The sequence below is a fragment of the Stegostoma tigrinum genome, chromosome 4 (genome assembly GCF_030684315.1).
Source record: "Stegostoma tigrinum isolate sSteTig4 chromosome 4, sSteTig4.hap1, whole genome shotgun sequence".
NCBI lineage: Eukaryota > Metazoa > Chordata > Chondrichthyes > Orectolobiformes > Stegostomatidae > Stegostoma > Stegostoma tigrinum.
The window spans coordinates 61,304,293-61,325,029 of record NC_081357.1 but is presented as its reverse complement, the minus strand read 5'-3'; the positions used below and the strand labels follow the sequence as shown (position 1 = coordinate 61,325,029).

General features: G+C 41.0%; 1 protein-coding gene across 3 annotated transcripts in view; it reads right to left on the bottom strand.

Annotated features, from left to right (window-relative positions):
* dcbld1 (discoidin, CUB and LCCL domain containing 1) overlaps positions 1-20,737 on the bottom strand; it is a 112,149-nt gene that overhangs the window by 20,522 nt on the left and 70,890 nt on the right. For all 3 annotated transcript variants that reach the window (XM_048531116.2, XM_048531118.2, XM_048531117.2), the window contains exons 5-8: positions 11,182-11,254; positions 8,728-8,861; positions 7,989-8,029; positions 460-675 (exon numbers count right to left, since the gene is read on the bottom strand). In XM_048531116.2, coding sequence (XP_048387073.1) covers positions 460-675; positions 7,989-8,029; positions 8,728-8,861; positions 11,182-11,254 — 464 coding nt within the window. The remainder of the gene's footprint in view (positions 1-459; positions 676-7,988; positions 8,030-8,727; positions 8,862-11,181; positions 11,255-20,737) is intronic.

Genomic DNA, 20,737 nt, shown 5'->3' with positions numbered 1-20,737 from the left:
GATACTTTAAGGCTTTAAATTTATTTGTAATATTCATTGAATAAATTTGGGCATTTGTTTCAGACTGGAAAAAAAACACTGGATTGCTATGAAAAACCAGGCAAATATTAGTGAATGCATTTATTACACTATCATATAAGCAGCATCTTTCTTCACTAATTTTAGGAGCACAGCTATTTACACCATAAGACCACAAGAAGGCCATAAGAAACAGGAACAGGCTCTTCAGCTCCTTGAGACTGCTCTGCAACTCAACAGGGTCATGGCTGAACACTGAGAACAATTCTACATAACATTAACAACTTTTTAGAATAAAAAAGTTACTTCATGGTGATGCAATAAGGATACATGCCTGTCATCAAATATATTTGAACCAGCATACCTTTTCAAACTCAATAACCTATTAAATATTGACTAAACTCGTTTTGTTTAATTTAAAATGGTTGACTCAGAACTAACCTGTGAGGCATTTCCTCTCTCCCAAATCTATTTCGAGCCATTGCTGGCTCTCACCCTCGGCAGCAGCCCAACTAGGTCCTGGAACATTAAGTCGCGCTTTGTCTGGAGACCAACTGACAGTTTGACCATTTTCATCTGTCCATCGCCAGAATGATGTGGCATTGATCCGGTGTTCAGCAATGAGTCCCAATTCCATTCCCAATGGTTGATTACAACCTGAGTAAAGAGAAGATGGGTATATGAGAAAACTGTGGAATTGGGGTTCAAAAAGAACATGGACGGATAGACATTAGCCACTTGGACTGCTTTAGCAGAATCTGGTTTTAACTCAGTATGCATCGATAACTAGAAAGCTAGCAAATATTACAACATTTAGAAAAAAAAACTCACATCGGTCACCACAGCTATCACAATTGCAAGTTTAATTTTACTCATACACACAGGCATCTTTGTGGAGAATTGTGTCAAGCCTCCAGTGTCCCAATACTTCATAGGTTCTGTGGGTCTTTTTGGCACCCTGTCTTCACCATGATTGTGCATAATGAGCAAGAAATGGAACAGCTCCTGTTTGGTTAGCATGCTATCTATAACTGTCTGCCCTTTGGCTCTCTTCAGCCAATAAGCCATGGGGATAACACATCATTTATGAGGCACAGAGTGAAATCATTTACATGTGATATTAGGCTTCATAGACCCAAACCTCCTGAATACATTTTCTGGATAAAACAACACTGCCAAAAAGGCTGAACTCACTGCCTAACTTTCTGACAAACTCTTACTCAAAGTTGGCTCATGGTAATTCCTGCAGCCCAGTTGAGCTTACAGTAACTGGATTCCCCAGATAACCAATAATTGTACTTGGGTCCTTAAGGCTTGCTACTGCACCTTTCACCACTACCTTAACTCTACTCAGGTCCTGGACCAGGCCAGTAGAAGCCATCTCAGCCATGGATCAAAAAAATATTCAAGGTACATGAGCATCTTAGCAAGTTGGATGCAATCAAACCATAGTTGATCTTAAAGCCAGCGGCCTTTTGATGTGGAAGCCAAGTGTAAATACCCAAGCCTAGATGTCTTAATCTACATTAGTGTATCATGCTGATAACTCAAATAGCTAAATAAAAAGTTCCCAGCAGAATGATTAGTGACAGAAGTAAGAATGCCACATCATCCTTGGAAAAACGAGTTTAAATGGCGTTCAGATGCACAAATGATTTAGAGGAACAATGCAGGTTAACAAGGCTATAAAATATACCAACAATATACAGGAGTTCAGTTAAGAAGATCAGATTCGAAAAACAGTTATTTTCAATTTGTACAGAATCTTAGTTAGACAGGAAAAAAGGACTCCTGGCCAATATTCATGCTGTCAATCAATATTTTAAAAAAAACTAAGAATTATCACATTATTTTTGAGACAGCTTTTTATGCATGCAATTGGTTGCAGTTCTCAACATCACAAGGCCAACTACATTTGCCGAAAAAAAATAAATGCTCTACTGGTTAGAATGCATTTTACCACATCTTGAGATTGTGAATGGCATTACATAAACATATCTTGAATATATAAAGATGCACTAGATAAAGTGCAATGAAAGTCTACAAAGATGATATTTGAACTGCAAGTGGAAGTTCCCCATTTTCAGTTGAAGTGTTTTGTTGAAAGATTCATGAATCCAGTCTTGCGTGGCTCAGAGTATCTTTTTTTCTTACATGCTTCCTCTCCTTATCTTGCTACAAATGCATTGAAGTGTTCAGCAGCTTTTTAGAGCAGCTGGACAAGGGGAAGTGCTGTTTGCTGGTAGGACTTTCCAACATTCACTCTTTTGGCACCACATCTAAAACCCAGCTACATACCACTTCAGATGCTGCATGTCAGGAACTGGCCCTCATGTCGTTATCCCTGAAAACATGGCCAAGAAAGGCACCTTAGCTCCCTGGAAGCCAGGAATGAGAGCTGCTGGTGGATGGAGTTTTTTTCCAGCAGAGTTTTTCTTAAATTTATTTATTCAATGTGGATGTCACTGGCTGGGGTGGGTCACCCCTCACTACCTTCGAGAAGTGAATGGTGAGCTGCAAACCAGAATTGCTGCAGTCCACATGTAGTTGGACCCACAATGTCATTAGGGAGGGAATTCTTGGATTTTGACCCAAAGACACTGAAGAATGTGAATAAACAGCCTGGAGAGGAAATTGCAGATGGTGCCTTATCCCTATGTCTGCTGCTCTTGTGCTTCTAAGACAGGAAAGATTATGGACTTGGAAGGTGCTGTCTAAAATCTGGTGAATTTCTGTAGTGCATCTTGTAGATAGTACACATTGCTCTAGTGGGCATTGGTGGTGAAGGGAGTGAATGCTTGTGGTTGTGGTGCCAATCAAGCAGCTGCTTTGTCCTGGATAGTGTCAAGCATTTTGGGTTTTGTTGAAGCTGCAGTCATCCTGGAAAGTGGGGAGTATTCCAACACACTCCTCAAATGGGCCTTGTAGTTAGTGGACAAACCTTTGGGAGTCAGGAGATAAGTTGCTCACCTCCAATATTCCTAGCCACTGACTTACATTTGTAGCCATTGCATTGAGATGATTAGTCCAGTTCAGTTTCTGATCAATGATACCCTCCAGGATGTTGGTAGTGGGGGACTGAGTGATGGCATAACCACGTAATGTCAAGTGATAGTAAGTAGATTCTTTCCTGGAGATAATCATTGCCTGGCATTTGTGTGGTGCAAATTTTACTTGCCACTTGACAGCCCAAGCCTGGATGTTGTCCAGATCTTGTGTATTTGAATGTGGATTGCTTCGTTACCTGAAGAATCATGAATGATGCTGAACATTGTGCAATTATCGGTGAACATCCCAGAATCTGACCTTTATAATGGAGGGAAGGTCATTGATGAAGCAGCTGATGGTGGTCTGGCCTAGGACACTACCCTGAAGAACACCTTTATGCCATGGAGGTGAAATAACTGACCTCTAACAAACACAACTAACTTGTGTAAGATAATAAAATGTGAGGCTGGATGAACACAGCAGGCCCAGCAGCATCTCAGGAGCACAAAAGCTGACGTTTCGGGCCTAGACCCTTCATCAGAGCTAACTTGTGTGCTAGGTATGACTGCAATCTGCAGACAGTTTGTCCCCTTATAGTCATTGATTCCAGTTTGGCTAAGGCTCCTTGATACCACACTCCATTGAATGCAAACTTGATGTCAAGGGCTGTCACTCTCACCAAACCTCAGGAATTCAGCTCTTTTGTCCATGGTCGAACGAAGGCTGTAATGAGATCAGGAGCTGAGTGGCCCTGGCAGAACCTAAACTGTGCGTCACTGAGCAGGTTATTGTTCAGCACAAGCTGCTTGATAGCACTGTTGATGACATCTTCCATCACTTTACTGATGATCGAGAGGAGACTGGTGGGGAAATAATTGGTCAAGTTGGATTTGTCCTGCTTTTCGTGTTCAGGACATACCTGGGCAATTTCCCACACTGTTACAAAGATGCCAGTATTGTAGCTGGACTGAAGAACATGATTAGGAATAGGCTAAATTCTGGATCACAAGTCATCATCAGGATTATTGCTGGAATGCTATCAGTGACCCAGTGCAACAAAATCCATCCTTAGACTTGAATGAGATTTTCCTTATATCTCCGTGGGCTGCCCCTTGATAAAGACCCTTGATCATTATTGAGCAAACCTCTGAAACTGACTACGGCCCACTCCCAGACTGATTTTGCAGGACAACTGAAACTGAGCATGGCCCAGTGTCTGGTCTGAAGTTTCCACAGCACCCTTACTAACTGAATTGTAATCCTGGGATTGGTTGGATTTGACCTACAGGACAGACTGTGGCCCAAAAGATTGACTGCAAGGATACAGATCCATGGAACCTAGGAGGGCAACATGTCTGACTGGCTGTGATCAATCGACTGGTTTGAAATCAGATAAGTTTCTTGACTCAGTGTGACTGAGTGTGACACCACCTCTTACATCACTGTCAGGGCTGCACCCTTTTAACTTTCAGACATAGCCATTAAGTTGAATCAATGGATTATGTTTGCCACTTAAGCTGTAGGTGTGACATAATGCCATGCAGTGATAGATCCCCTTTCTTTGACACTTCTTTGCTCAACACCATGACAAACTGGCTGTCTTTGCCCATGCACTAAAAGACAAGTCAGAAATGAACCTAAAAGTTACAAGACTTTGTTGATGCACAAGATATAGGACTGTCGCTGCATGCAACATGATCCAAAGAAGCTTTCAAGTTAGAAGTGACCTGTTATTCCAATATAAAGTGTGAAGGGCTGGAGTAGTGTTACAAGTTATCTGAGAGCCGCCATAGGTGTGGTGAGACTGGTGGTTTGCTGCTGCCAAAATATGTCAACAAAAGGTTGATAAGGATTGTAGCCACGGAGCATGAGAGTGTGCAGGAGATAATGCTGAAGGCATAGGTCAATGTTGCCATGACCAACATTTAATGAGCTGTGCCTGTCAGGTATCTGCTACAATTTCCATATCGACAATTTAAGGTACCTGGTTTCTCAGGAAGAAGAGGAGAAATGGAAGTCACAAAGAAGCGGGGCTAATGACAAGGCACAATGCAAGTAAGGAAGGTAGTTGGCACTTGATAGTGAGAATCTGAAGTCATCTTTCAAAGCTGAAGGGTAAAATTGCAAAACCTTTTCTTGACGTCAAGGTTCGAGATTTTTAAATTGTTCTTGAATTTTCCATACTTCGTCACCATTTCAGGGAGGGGGAAAATACATCCTGGAATGTTTGTACTCATCAGGAAAGTCTGAACCAATTGGACCTCTTCTCTACAGAAGACAAAAGGTCAATAGGTAATCCAAAAGAGATAAATTAGCAAGTAAGTTTGAGAGGGTAGACAGAGGTAAGATGTGACTACTTGTTGACAGTTGAAAATAGATGGTCCAAATGTAAAGATGGTAACTAGTAAATCCAATCAAGAATTAGGCAGAACTGCCTTCTTTATAGGGCAACTGGTCTATGAAATTCACCACACATGGAGTAACTAACACAAACAACTGGTACCTAGGGATAAAGGACTAGAATAAAATGCTGAAATGTTTAGGCAAAATAGGCAGGGGGAAGCTCGTATGGAGTAGAAGCAGAGACAGCAATCCACTAGATCAACTGGCCTTTACCTGTACTATAAATTCTTTGTTGATCTTTTAAACTCATTCTTCTGAGTTACTTCAGCAAAGATTCTCTTTGTTTGGCATTAATTTCATTTGAGTTACATCAGTTCTACAGATCTAAACCTGTATGCATTCTGCGCTTGATGAAAACATTTGCATACATCCAATTCAACCCTAGTGACCAAGACACTTCAGGTTCCAAAAGCTATGTTAAAGTTTTCATTTTTGAGACATGTTCAAACTTTCATGTCGCCCAAATAATAGAGAGCAAAAACCTTACCTTACAATATCTCCAAGAACCACCAGTGTTTGAACAGGGTTTTGGTAAAGAGACCAAGCTGGTTATGGTCTCTAGTGATCCACATACTATGAAGATAATCACAACTACCACACTGAATATTTATTGGTTTTTGTACATTCTTTTACATTAATGTCTTTTTAATACTACTGTTAATGTTCTGTGCAGGAACAGCTCTTGTAATCTAATAAATAAGGACTTCAAAAATAAATGCATATTCCAATAGACATTATTTTACAACCTGGCCCAAAATAATTTGATTGAAAATTCAAACCACTACATCTGGCTCCCAGCTAGCAGCAGCCGTGAAAGACAAAAAAAAACTTAAAGCAGCCTGAATAGTGGTGATGAGTGAGGCCTCACAGAATCGATGAACGGTATTGACTTCTAAAATTGATGTACGACCATTGTTTACTTATTGCAGTTGCAGCATAGTTAACTTTAAGAGAGTTAATGCTGTGCAAGAAAAGAAGCTTTTGCAGTCGAAGTGTCAGTAGACAGCAAACCTAATTTGGAAGTTATTTAAATGCAGGTCATTGACTTTATGCTCATGACGATTTATCCAACACACTCAGTTCAACTCTATTGTTGGTCCCAAGTCTCTCTAGAGAGAGTCATTCTCATTGTTCCTTGTCACTTGCCCACAAGGTTTTGTATCATTGGCACATGCATTAGTATTACAAAAACTCAGTTGCCTATCATTTACATTACAAACAGGTTTCTGCAAAGATTCCTGCAGAGCTACACAATCATTAACCTGTCTTTAAATGCCATACCAGTTCGATTGTTGGCTATTCCAAAACTTAAAGCCTTTTTTTAATTAGCCACACATGAGGAAATTTGCCTAAGGCTTTCTGAAAATCTGTCGGGTAACAGTCATAAATGAGCATTCTTAACTCCTCAAAGAACTGCAGAAGGCTTTTAAGCAATGGTGCATTATGTCTCAAAATAAGGAGAAGAATTTTACAGTAGTTTGCCAACAGGTTTACTGGTGGGAAAGGGGCTGTAAAATTCCTCAGATGATCTTCCTATCACTCTGCCCCTGACTCCTTTGTAATCATACATGGGCCAGGTGAGGCCTAAGATGGCCTATGAGCCCTTGTCCCAAGTGAGACGGTCAAGCGACTAATAATTGTCACAGAACAAATTTGAAACAATAACCAGACAAACGTTAATTTTGTAGGCAAGTCATACTTTAGGTTAAGAAATGAATTTCCCTCATTTAATTTTTAAAATGACTGAAAGTCCTCTCCATGGTCATAATTTACACCAATCCTTCAGTGGTCACTTGATTCTGCAAAAGCCAGTCCAAAGCTGTTCTTAGCTCCTGATGGTTTGCTTCCCTTTTACAACAGGGTAAATTCAAGTCCCTGAACTGACTCTCGTGGCGATGGTTTCTCTGGAATCCCTCCCTTTAGTCAAAGGTGAATCTTCCAGCTTCATTTAAATTTCATGAAATTGGTCCCTGCAATCATAGTGTGAGCTCTTACCTACATTCTATGTGGTAAACAATGCAGACTGGCTCCCTCTGTCCTTCTATCCTCTCTGCCTCAAATTCTTGCATGCTTTGTCTGAAAGGTTCAAGGACAGTTTCAGAAAGTCCTAACAAATATTACAATACAAAAGTTTTCTATTTATCTGTTTGCCTTTCAAAGCCCATGTCCATGGCAAAGTGAACCACACTTGCTTTGTATCTGGTAGAAATGCTGATTAACTATCTTCTAAATCCAAGTCCCTTCTATCTTGGAATGAAATAGTTTAATTAAAGTAGAATCATTCATAAAATCTGACATTCTCAATAACTCATTGTGAGACTTGGGAGACCAACGGACTACAGAAGTCATCACAGATGTCACTGTTCCTCTGTGTGAATATCTCATGCCTTTTTCTCAGTATAAATAACCTCGATCACATTTTAACCATTTAATAGCCAAGCCGCCCAAGATTGGGTTGGAGAAGAAGTTAGAACAGCTCATATGACTCCCTTTCATTCTTCCATTTTACCCAAATTTAAAGAGCCATTCACAAACTAAACAATGTTATGAAGTTCATAATTTTAACAATACTGTCTTACCGTTAGTGTGAAACACAATCCGTTTATCCGACAGGGATCCACTGAAAATGCAACAAAACAAGGAGAAATGTAAATACAATATATTTTCAGTCAGACATTTGAAAAGGGTAAACATGAATGACTTTTATCCTAAACGATAGCTTGATCTCAGTGCTCTTACTCTTTGGTAGCTTCAAGCCTTGCTACAGATTTCAGCATACAACCTCAGTTTACATTGGAGTGAAATAACTAAATAAATTTGGTCTTACTCTTTTTCTTTTCCTTTACTTAAGGTAATGAGAGACAAAGATGTAAATGCGTAGTGCTACTTTAAGCAGGGAGTTACTCTGACTATAGTGATTCCCTCGGGCAGATGGCACAACAGGCAGTTACCTGCAAAGTCCATGTGTTACTAGGCAACAATATCAATGAGGAAATCTACGAGGGTGTGCTGATAGCAAACTAGAGTATCGTCTGCCACCGAAGAATCAATATATGGCTGCGTTGCTCTGCTTGAAGTGATGTTGCACAAGCTAATCATTCCCAACCTTTTAAAACATTTACGACCGAAAATTCCACATTTTATTCAATTCTTGATAACAATTTTCGACCTTCAAGTCACCTTTGCTTAAGGGGGCTGTGGGAAGAAACTTAGCGTTTCAATTTGTGTTAGAAGTTTTTGCTGTCATAATAAATTTAGTTCTCAATTAACAAATTTGAATTTGAATTTGAACTGAAACAAAGGAAACTTGTTACTTACTCTTTTGACAGAACACCATTAGCCAGGATGCTTGCATATCGACTCAGACCTTTGTGCTGAACAACATCTATCTTGCCACCCAGTTCATCCAGAATTACACCAGCATGAATGGCAGCTTTGCAAAGGGCAGACGTCTGAAAAACAGTTAGTTAGATGGACAACGTTGATGTGCTAATAAATTGTTTGTCATTCACAAAGGCAAACAGATGTTTCACAATCAAATTTTCCCACCCTTAGCATCATCCTGTTTTTGAGCATGATGAAAATCTTGAGATCCTGGGAATACTTCCATTGGAATAGAGAAGGTTAAGGAGAAATTCAAAAGTTTTCAATGCCGGTAAGGAATTCCAGTCTTGCTAACAGGCAAAGACATCAGCCTCAGCTCAGTGGAAATATCCTACCTCAGGAGTGTGGGTTCAAGTCCCACCTTGGTTCAGTGCTGAACCAATAATTGAAGTTGCACACAAACGCAGTAAAGAGGGGGGTGCTGCCATTTAGACGAAACATTAAATCACGGCACAATGCATATACTAAGGTGGACAAAAATATTGCAAGGAGTTCACCTTCTATCCTACAAACATTACAATGACTGCTTTCCAGAAATGGTGATGCCTTGTTAGGAATACTCAGGTACATCACAACCTCTGACACATCTCCTGAGCTGCTCTGAACATACAAAAGTTTGCTGACTCATAAAATGTTAAATAGACTCCTCATTTTGTGTCAGCTGCCAAAATACTAGACAGCTGACAGGATGGGTAACAATGACTTCTGTCTAAACCACAACCTGCGGCTAAGTACTCCATATTCCAACAACCTTTTGCATGAAAAAACTGGTAACTAAGTATTGCTGAAACGCTCACTCATGACATTGTTTCCTCTAGTGGTTACGTGACTGGGCTTCCAGCCACCACCTTCCATCGACGTCTGTGCACCTAAAACTCTCCTGGCCTGTGTTCGCATACAAACCACATCCAATCAGAGATCGTAGTAACTGCCGATGCTGGAGTCTGAGATAACAAGGTGTAGAGCCGGATGAACACAGTAGGCCAGGCAGCATCAGAGGAGCAGGAAAGCTGATGTTTCGGGTCTGGACCCTTCTTAAGTACTCTGATGCTGCCTGGCCTGCTGTGTTCATCCAGCTCCACACCACATCCTATCACATCTGCTTGCTGGCTGACATTGGTTACTGGTCCAGGAACTGTTCAAACTTAAACTGCTCACCTGTTTTTCAAAACTACCCCCACGTCCTTTACTATCCATAATCTGTAATCCCCGTGATCCTCTGTGATATCTGCACATCTCTAGTTCTAGTCTCTTGTACATTCGAAACAGTGACTTTTCATACCTGGGCTCTCGGCTCTGGCATTTGCACCACCTTCCTCTCTCTACTCCCTAATGTAGAATCATTAAAGCCTACTACAAAAACAAGCTCTCATAAAAGGTTATGGACCTGGAACGTTAACTGTGTTTCTCCATTTGCAGATGCGGTCTTGTCTGCTGAGTTCTTGCAGCTTTATTTTAAATTTTCAATTAATCCTTAAAACTTACCTCTTTGACCAGTCTTTTGGACACTTTTAAACACTCCTCAAGTGGATACCTGAAGAATTTTGCAACATTTTACCATTTTAAGAGACATCATGAAAAAGTAAGTTGATGTTGTATTTTTTATATTATCCACGCTACGAAGGCCCCTCAGGATTTTGTATGTTTCAATCTAGTTGCCTCCTGTACTGCTAAACTTTAACAGGTATGAATCTACCCTGACCATCCTTTCCTCATAAGCCAGCCTGTCCATTCATGTTTTAGTCGGGTAAATGTTCCCTGTCCTGCTACTAACACATTCACAACCTTCCTAAAATAAAGTGTTCAACACTACACCAGCTGCAGTCTCACCAGTGCCTTGTATAATCATAGAATCCTACAGTGCGGAAGCAGGCCACTTGGCCCATCGAGTCCACACTGATATCCCAAAACTCCAGACCCACCCTATTCCTGCAACCCTGTAACTATAACTGAAATGTAACCTGCCTACTTTTGAATCTATTCCTCTCACAATAAATTTATAGCATTGCACTAGCTTTCCTAATTATTTGTGGTACCTCTGTACTAGCCTTCTGCGATTAACACTCTAGAACATCCCAGAGTTCTGCAATCTCAGAGTTCTGCAATCACCTACCATTTGCGTAATAAGCTTAGTTTTATCCCTCCTGCAAAAATGAATCCTTTACCCAGATCTTTACACACTCACTCAACAATCTCATTCCTTTTGTAGCCTTCTCAAGTTCCTGTTCGCAACCTGCTTTTCAACCTATCTTCGTTTGATCAATGTCAAAACCAGGATACGTTTCAGGATAGCTTTGAGCTCTGCATCATTTTATTTTCATAAACAGAATCTATGAAATGTACAGTCAGAGAATTAAAAAGCAACATTTTCTCTAGTTTGATACTCACATGCCTATATCCTTGTGAAAAATCACCAGAGACTTCTCCAACCACAGCTTTGCAACCAGCAGGACAATTTTTGCTGAAACAAACATGAAAAATGTCAAATTAATGTCTGTTTTTCTAAACTCTAAGTGCAGTAGGACAGGATGCCTGCTCCAGTTTTAGAATCAGAAAAATTCCAATAGACAGACTACTCACTTTAAAAAGATCATCAACCACAGAGGTCTATTAATATAGAAGGCACTGCCATTTACTCTTACCAAGGATGGCATTACTAGCATATTTTACACTGAAACGTAACAAAAGGGTTATAACAGCTTAACACAACCCTTGAATTTCAAACTTATTTGTCCACCCATAGTACTTGGGCAAATTCTACATTTGAAATATCTTCGGTTGTAAGGCTAAGGACAGAGGTGAGGAACAGTCCTTTTTATTCCCCCCATAGAGATTAATAATTATGTTTCAATGAGAAATTGCTTCAAAACGCACTTCTTTAAAAGGCATTCTCCCAATTCCTCCACCTCAAAGCAGACAATGCTACTTTCCATACTAGTACTTGTAAAGCTTTCTCCTTTCCTTTGTGCTGAGAACTCCACTGCACTGGTTGACCAGGCCTTTCATTCTGTCGATCCAATTTGCTGCACTGCCATTCTCTTTAATCCCTGCCCTACCAGATCCATTATATTGTTCCCTTGTGTCTTTCCTTTTGCCCAACAGCTTCTATCCTTTATCATTTAGGTATGACGCCACAAATGCATCTTCCACTCCATTTCCTAGTCGACCTCTCCACCATCCCCAAACCTGTTTGCTGGCCTCCCTGAGCTGCAAGAACTGTGAACAGTGATTTCCTTGTATTTCTTACAATTTAATTCAATGCATTCACTGTACACAATGTGATCTCCTCTACACTGGGTAGACCATTTACCAAACACCTTGTTACAGTTAACAATGCGAGGCCTTGAGTTTCAGGTTGCTTGCCGTGTTAATTCTCCGTCCCAGTCGATTCTGACCTCAGCCTTATTCACTGTTCCAGCAAAGCCCAATGCAAGCTGGAGAACCAGCACCTCAATTTTTGAATAGACACCTTACAAGCTTCCAGATGCAATATAGAGTTCAACAACTCATGGCTTCTACTTCCTTCGGAGAGTAGATGCTCACGTTAGTACTGCCAAGAGCCAGTAACACCTTGTCTGGATCTATCCTATATTTTTAAAAAAAATTTGTTGCATTACTGCTACTGTCCACCTGCAACACCCTTTTGTCATTTAATCACTCCTCCTAACCATTCTATCACAGGCCTCCCTCACTGTTCTTTCTTCCAGTCCTCAACCTTGCTCCGCACTTGTCTATGAACAGTTAAATGTTCACTTTCTTGCAGTTCAAATGAAAGCTAACCAGAAATGTAGACTCTTCCCTCCCTCTGCCCACACATTCAAGGATGATCAGACCTGCCAAGTATTTTCACTATTTTCTGCTTTTACCTCGGTGATTTTTTTTTTGACAGATGATGCAGTATTCACTCAGCTCTGCATTTGTCTGTTATCCTAGAATAGATTCTCAAATTGTACAGTGGAGCCTGAAATTTGTAACTGTTTTACTGAATAACCATAAATTGTGTTATCAACTGGCTTAAATTACATTACATGGTAAATGTATCATGACAACGCTATCATTTTCCAAATTCAAAATGTGCAGGGAGAAGCTTGTGTTATGATATAGTGATCACAATATCTAAATTAATCCAAGCTAAGTACTTCGATGTGAGATATAAAGCATACATATTATGAAGCTGGAAATTTTTGGGAGAAAGTTCAACTACTCTGACATTTCTGATAAGAGTTTTAAACAAATTGGAAGGCAGCTCTCCAGGTCTGAAGAGTGAGAGGGAACCGATAAATATTTAGAAATCTGGCTTGATTGACTTTGAAGAATCATGCAATGGTTACATCACAGAAAAAGGCCATTTTGCCTTCTGCGCCTGTACTGGCCCTCGGAAAGAACAACTAACTAAATGCCTTCTCTTCCTTTTCTCCTGCAGCCCTATGATGCTTTTTCATTTCAGATAATGATCCAATTCCCCATTTGAAAGCCTCAATTGGTCCTGCTACCAGCACATGCACTGGCAGTTCATTCCAGACCATAACCACACGCTGCATGAGAATGTTTTCAAGTTGCCATTGCTTTTATTACCAATTACTTTAAATTTGTACCCACTGGTGATTGAAATGTCCATCGATAGAAATGATTTCTCCTCATCTACTCTGTCCAAAGCCCTCAATTTTAAACACTTCAATCAAATTTCCAGTCAGGCTTCTGCTCTCTATGGGAGAAGTCTGGCCTGTTCTCCAACTTCATACATACCTTAAGTTCCTCATTCCTATGAATCTTTTTTCTACCCTTTCCATTTCCTTTCTAAAGTGTGTTGCCTAGAACTGGGCACCTCACCCCTGTTGAGGCCAAATCAGTGTCGTATTCAGATTTAACATAAATGGTTCACTTTTGTGCTTTATACCCATAATGCTGAAGTTCAGACTACTGCATGTTTTATTAACTGTGCTCACAATCTGTCCTGCCAGCTTCAATTAGCTATGCAAATATACATCAAGTCCCACTGCTCCTGCACCTCTATCACTGATCCATGGAGATCTCCAATATAAACCTTCCTTCTGTTTGTAAAACAATTGCTTCACCACTAATTATACTTTATTTCCAGATTTTTAGCCTTTTTTTGTATCCATTGGTGAGACTTTTCATGCTTCTACCACTTTACTAATGTGACAACATTACTCTGGGACCTCAGAGATTTGAAAATCACTGCCAGACATCCTAATATCTTCTCCCTTGCCATCCTCAATGGCCTTGGGCACATGTATTCTGAGCTTGTGGATTTATATACTTATGATTGCTAAAGCCAGTACCTCAGTGAACTTCTTCTAATATGTACACAGTCCTCAATCTGATGTCTATACCTTTTCCATTGTGAAGACTGATGCAAAGTATTCATCAAGTTCTGTTCACAGCCAGATCACCTCTAGGTGCCCAGTGGGCCCAAATCTTTAGCTTTGTGTCTTTTCCCCCTGTACTCTACCCACAGTATCTTAGCTACCCTAATTTTCCCTCCTGTACTTATTAATAAGCCTCCAGGAGCTCTGCATTAGTGAGCCCTCAGTATCTGCCATAAGCTTTACTATCTTTCTTAATCCTAATCTTTATGTTCCTTGATATCCAAGTTTCTCTGGTCTTGGATCCACACTTTGTCTTTAAGGAAATATATTTGCCCTTTACTCTTGCTATTTCCCCCTTGAATGTCTCCTGATTCCCTAAGACAGTTGTATCTGCACGTGACTGCTCCTAGGTCACTTGCAAATTAATCCTTTATAAATTAACCTTAATAAAATTAATTTTTCCTCAGTTTAGATTTATTCTCTCTGGCCCATCCTTATCCCATTCTATAAGTGGCCTAAATCTAACTAAGTTACAATTACAGTCTCTAAAATGCCCCCCAACTGAGTTGCCCTCATTCTGCTCCAGCTTATTTCAAATATTATATCCAGAACTGTCCCCTCCCTTGTGGGCTTGATATGTATTGGCTAAAAAGGTTCTCTTGGATGCAGTTTAAGAAATTTTCCCTCCCTACTCTGCACGCTATAACGATCCCAGTTAATATGAGTAAATTTCTCTCCTATTCTTTCTTTATTGTTCTTACATTTCTCCAAAATTTGAGCAACTAAACAGAATACAGATCATTTACTTTTATGTTACCCTTACGCCTATTTAAGTACAGACTAGAAAATTCTTGTTCTGGTCTTGAATCTCTTTCAGGTCTGCCACAAATTTGTCTGTTTCTCTGTGAGAATGCTCACCTCGCTCGCTTCTCTCACTGATACTGACTGGCTATCATAGGGTCCCACTACTTTTCAATACAAGAGATTACAACAGCAAGAAGATTATACTGGAAGTGTACAAAATGCTGGTTACACAACAACTGGAGAAGTGTCTGCAATCCACATTGTAGGAAAGATATGATTGCACTAGAGAGGGTGCAGAGGAGATTTACCAGGATATTTTCTGGGCTGGAGGATCTAAACTATGAGGAAAGATTGGATAGGCTCGGCTTGTTTTCTTTGGAGCAGTGAAGGTTCAGAGTGGTAATAAAAACAAAGAGCTGGAAAAGCTCAGCAGGTCTTGCACCATTTGCAGTAATAGAAACAGAGTCAATGTTGAGTGATAATGGGAACTGCAGATGCTGGAGAATCCAAGATAACAAAGTGTGAAGCTGGATGAACACAGCAGGCCAAGCAGCATCTCAGGAGCACAAAAGCTGACGTTTTGGGCCTAGACCCAGAGAGTCAATGTTGAGTCTGACTGATTTACTTCACTCTGCAGTTCACTGGGTCTTCTTTGGGATTCTTCCTGGAGTCCTACCAGCACCGTCAGCACTGTTGGCAAATATGATTGGGCAGAGGGTACAGCTTCATTTCACTGAGGGATAGAAGTCTGACCTGCTACTAATTGAGCTTGCCTGTGTACAGTATAGCTGCAGAGCAGGCTTCATCAAGTCATCACCCAAGGGCCTGGAAAAAGTGCATCATAACCGACTCGTGAGCTCATGAAATAAGAGGGACAACAGCAATACTGGGAAGAATTTTATGGGGACATCCCCAAAGCATTTTGCCCCAAATTGCTGCTATCTCTCTTATCCAATGAGCTCACAAGAAGCATTCGATCAAATGTCTTTTGGCAGTCTGTAACCTCACATCAACTGCATTATCCTCATCAACACTCAACATTTACCTCATCAAAAAGACTCACATTAGTTAAATGTTCGTTATCCTGAAAAATTCCATGTTGGCCTTTCTTAATTTGTCAAATTGAGTATTAACTTTGCCTTAAATTATCACTTCTAAAAGTTTCTCCATTGAGTTTAAAGTGAATAACCCACAGCTAGATACTGGGCTCACTTTTACATTAACATGAGAACAAGTATACAACAGAGATAATGGGAACTGCAGATGCTGGAGATTCCAAGATAATAAAATGTGAGGCTGGATGAACACAGCAGGCCAAGCAGCATCTCAGGAGCACAAAAGCTGACGTTTCGGGCCTAGACCCTTCATCAGAGAGGGGGATGGGGGGAGGGAACTGGAATAAATAGGGAGAGAGGGGGAGGCGGACCGAAGATGGAGAGTAAAGAAGATAGGTGGAGAGGGTGTAGGTGGGGAGGTAGGGAGGGGATAGGTCAGTCCAGGGAAGACGGACAGGTCAAGGAGGTGGGATGAGGTTAGTAGGTAGCTGGGGGTGCGGCTTGGGGTGGGAGGAAGGGATGGGTGAGAGGAAGAACCGGTTAGGGAGGCAGAGACAGGTTGGACTGGTTTTGGGATGCAGTGGGTGGGGGGGGAAGAGCTGGGCTGGTTGTGTGGTGCAGTGGGGGGAGGGGATGAACTGGGCTGGTTGAGGGATGCAGTGGGGGAAGGGGAGATTTTGAAACTGGTGAAGTCCACATTGATACCATATGGCTGCAGGGTTCCCAGGCGGAATATGAGTTGCTGTTCCTGCAACCTTCGGGTGGCATCATTGTGGCAGTGCAGGAGGCCCATACAACAACTGTCTTAAAGATATTAGCAGGAAAAGACAGACTAGGTAAAGTCCTACTCCTGTACCTCTGTCCCTTATCTGCTATAGTCTTCCAGCATCAGCCAAGTTTCTGCAAGACTAGAAAATTATGGCTGGGGGCTCTGTAATTTTTTCTATTACTTTTCAGAGCAGCTTTGGATCTCTATCTTCCAGTCCTGGTGTTTTATCAAATTAGAGTACAGACAACTTGTGAAAGACCTCTTCATTCCCAGTTTTAAATGTTTCAAGTGTTTGAACTTTCTGCCAGTTCACCACCACCTGGACAGCATCTTACTTGGTCAAGAAAAGCATAAAATATTCACTTGATATCTCAACTAAGACCCTGTCATCATTAATGAGAAGTGATCTTGCTGAAACATATAGGATTATTAAGGGGCTTGACAGGGTAAATGCTGAGAGGATATTTCCCCTCATGACTTAGTCTAGGACCAGGGGCATAGTCTCAGAATAAAGGGGCACCAATTTAAGACTGAGATGCAGAGGAATTTCTTCTCTCAGAGATTTGAAAGTCTTTGGAACTCCTTGACAAAGAGAGCTGTGGGGGCACAGTCCTGATGAATATGTAAAGCTGAGATAGATAAAATGTTGGTCAGTTGGGGAAGTCAAAACACATTTTGGCATTTATTGCAAATGGATTGGATTCTAAAAGTAAAGAAGTGCTACAATTATGGAAGATGTTGGTGAGATCATACCTGGAGTCCTGTGTGCAGTTTTGATCTCCTTACTTGAGGAAGAATTTGGTGGGATTAGAGGCAGTTCAGAGGAGATTCACCAGATTGATTCATGGGATGAGAGGGCTATCATAGATAAAGCAGTTGAATAGCTTGGGTTGTGCTCACTGGAGTTCAGAATAATGAAGGGGGTCTCATTAAGCATATAAAATGCCGAAGGGGATTGATAAGGTGGACATTGAACAGATGGTCCCCGTTGTGGGACCATCTAGAACAGGACGTCACAGATACAGAATCAGAGGAGGTAGAGTCAAAACTGAGACAAGGAGAAACTATTTCTCCCAGTGGGTTGTGAATTTGTCGAGCTTATTGCCCCATAAGGTAGTGGAAGCAGAATTAAATCAACAGATTCAAGAAATAAATAGATACGTTTCTGATGAAAAGTGGGATAAAAGACATTGGGGAGCAGCGTGGAAAGTGAAGTTGAGACCAGGATAAGATCAGCCATGACCATTTTAAATGGTGGAGCATGATCAAAGGGATGAATTGCCTATTTTCATTCCTAGTTCCATCAAGGGTTATGGAATTACTATCATCCAGGAACTCCAGATATCGTTGCATGTTTCCTTACATGGGAAAGCTTCATGACAGTATTTGAACTCTCTCTTCCTCAAGGGGAATACGTTCTTCAGTAACAAATCTGACTGTTAATCTTTCAACCAGTTTATTTGTCAGATCCATTTTGTAAAAATCTTTCATGGGATGTCAGTGTAATTTGTTAGGGCAACATTTATTGCCATTGAAAATTTGAGCTGCCTTCTTGAACCACAGCAGGCTTTTTGGTGCAGGTATCCAGTCACTTATGTTTGGGATGGTGTTTTGGATTTTGATCAAGCGACAAAGAAGAAGCAGTGACATGCTAGATAGGTTGGAGACTGAAATCGAAGAGGAACTTTCAGGTGGTGCTGTTCCCATGCAGTAGGCACTGTGGTTACTGTGTGTCAGTGGTGGAAGGAGAGAACGTTCGTGGATATGGATTAATTAAGCTGACTGCTTTGCAAACAGTGGTGTTAAGCTTCTTGACTATTTTTGAACCTGCACACATTTAGGCAAGTCGAGTGCATTCCATTGCACTCCTGATGCACACCTTGCTCACGGAGGACAGGCTCTGGGGCATCAGATGAGTTACTGACTGTAGGATTCCCGACCTCTGACGTGCTTTTTTTTTTAAAGTTTACTTGTGGCGCGTGGGCAGTGCTGGCTGGCCAGCATTTATCGCCTGTCCATGGTTGTCCTCGAGAAAGTGGCGGTGGTCTGCCTTCTTGAACTATTGCAGTCCATGTGCTTTGGGGAGACCCATAATTCCCTTAAGGAGGGAATTCCATACTGAAACAATTGTGATACATTTCCAAGTCAGGGTGGTGAATGGCTTGATGGGACACTTATAGGTGTAGATGGTGTTCCCATGTATCTGCTACTCTTGTCCTTCAAGATGGAAGTGATTGTGGAGCTGGAAGGTGCTTTGAGAGGAAATTTCTGCTGCTACTACTGAGTGTAGGAGATGGAGGCAATGGATGCTTGTGGATATAGCATCAATCAAGCAGTCTGCAGTGTCGTGGATGTTGTCAAGCCTCTTCAGTGTTGTTGGAAATGCACTCATCCAGGCAAGTCGCACTCTGGACTTGTGACTTGTAGGAGCTGAGATACTTGCTGCAGTATTGCTAGCCTTTGACCTGCTCTTGTAGTCACTGTTTCTACATGGTGAGTCTGATTAAGTTTGTAGTCAATGGTAACTCCCAGGATGTTGATAGTGAGGTATTCAGTGATGGTAATGTCATTGAATGTCAAGTAACGGTGGTTAGATTGTCCCTTATTGGAGATGGTCATTGCCTGGCATTTGTGTGGTACAAATGTTATTTGCCTTTTGTCAGCCCAAACTTGTATATTGTCCAGGTATTTCCGCATTTGGACATGGACTGCTTCAGTACCTCAGGAGTAATGAATGGTGCTGAACAATCATTAGTCAACATCTCCCCTTCTAACCTCATGATAGAAGCAATATCATTGGTGAAGCAGCTGTAGATGGTTGATCTTAGAATACCATTTTACCCCATTGAAATTGGCTTTCCTTTAGTTAGTTATTTTTAAATTATTTTATAGGATGTGGATATTGCTGGCTTGGCCAGCACTTATTGTCCATCTTTAATTGCCTTTAGGAAGATGGTTATGAACACTCATCTTGAAACTCTGTAGTCCATTGGGAGGTAGGTACATTCACAGCACTGTTTGGAAGGCAGTTCTAGGCTTGTAACCTGGTGACAGCAAAGAACAGCAATGTATTTACAAATCAGGATGATGTGTGGGTTGGAGGGAACTTGCAGCTTGTGGTATTCCTACACATCAACTGCCTTTATCCTTCAAGGAGGTCCCAGTTTTGAAAGGTGCTGTTGAAGGAGCCTTGAGGCAGGATATCTTTTAGATGTTATGCACTGCTGCTACTATGCATCAGTGACGGAGAGAATGAATATTGAAGGTGGTGGATGAGGTGCCAATCAAGTGGGCTTCTTCAACCAGTTGTTCTTTCTCAGGGATTGTTCCTTGCCAGTTTCCATAACCAAACTCAGTCTTATGATGCAATGTCTTTTAGATGTTCCCAACTGATACTTGACTGAATTGGCCTACCTCACTCTCATGAAACAGATTTAGCAGTGTCTTCTTTCTCATTTGACAGGAAAGGTATAACTGCAGAAGATTTTCCCGAACACATCCTAGGAATTGTCTGCCCTTTATACAACGCGAAGATGGCGCCCTAGAGGTAGTGCCGATGGACTAGAAATTAGCGACTCAAGCTAATGTACTGCGGTCATGTATTCAAATCCTACTAGGGAATCTGATGGAATTTAAATTCAATTATTAAATCTGGCAAATAAAGTTACTTTCAATAAATGGTGTTCACGACACTTACCATCAATTATTGTAAAAACCCAATCTTTTTGTTTTATTTTAAATCTAGTCTACGTGTGACTGGAAACGTACAGCAATAATTCTCAACACTTCTCTACAGTAGTCCAAGCAAACCAAGCAATTCAAGGGAAGTAGTCTGAGGTAACAAATGTTTCAAGATCTTGATCAATAAAGTCAATGGGCTGAGGAATGGTAGGTGGAGTTTAGTTTGAATAAATGTGAGGTATTGTATTTTAGTAAAACATATAAGGACAGGAATTATACTGTTAATGTTTTGGCCCCGGGTAGCG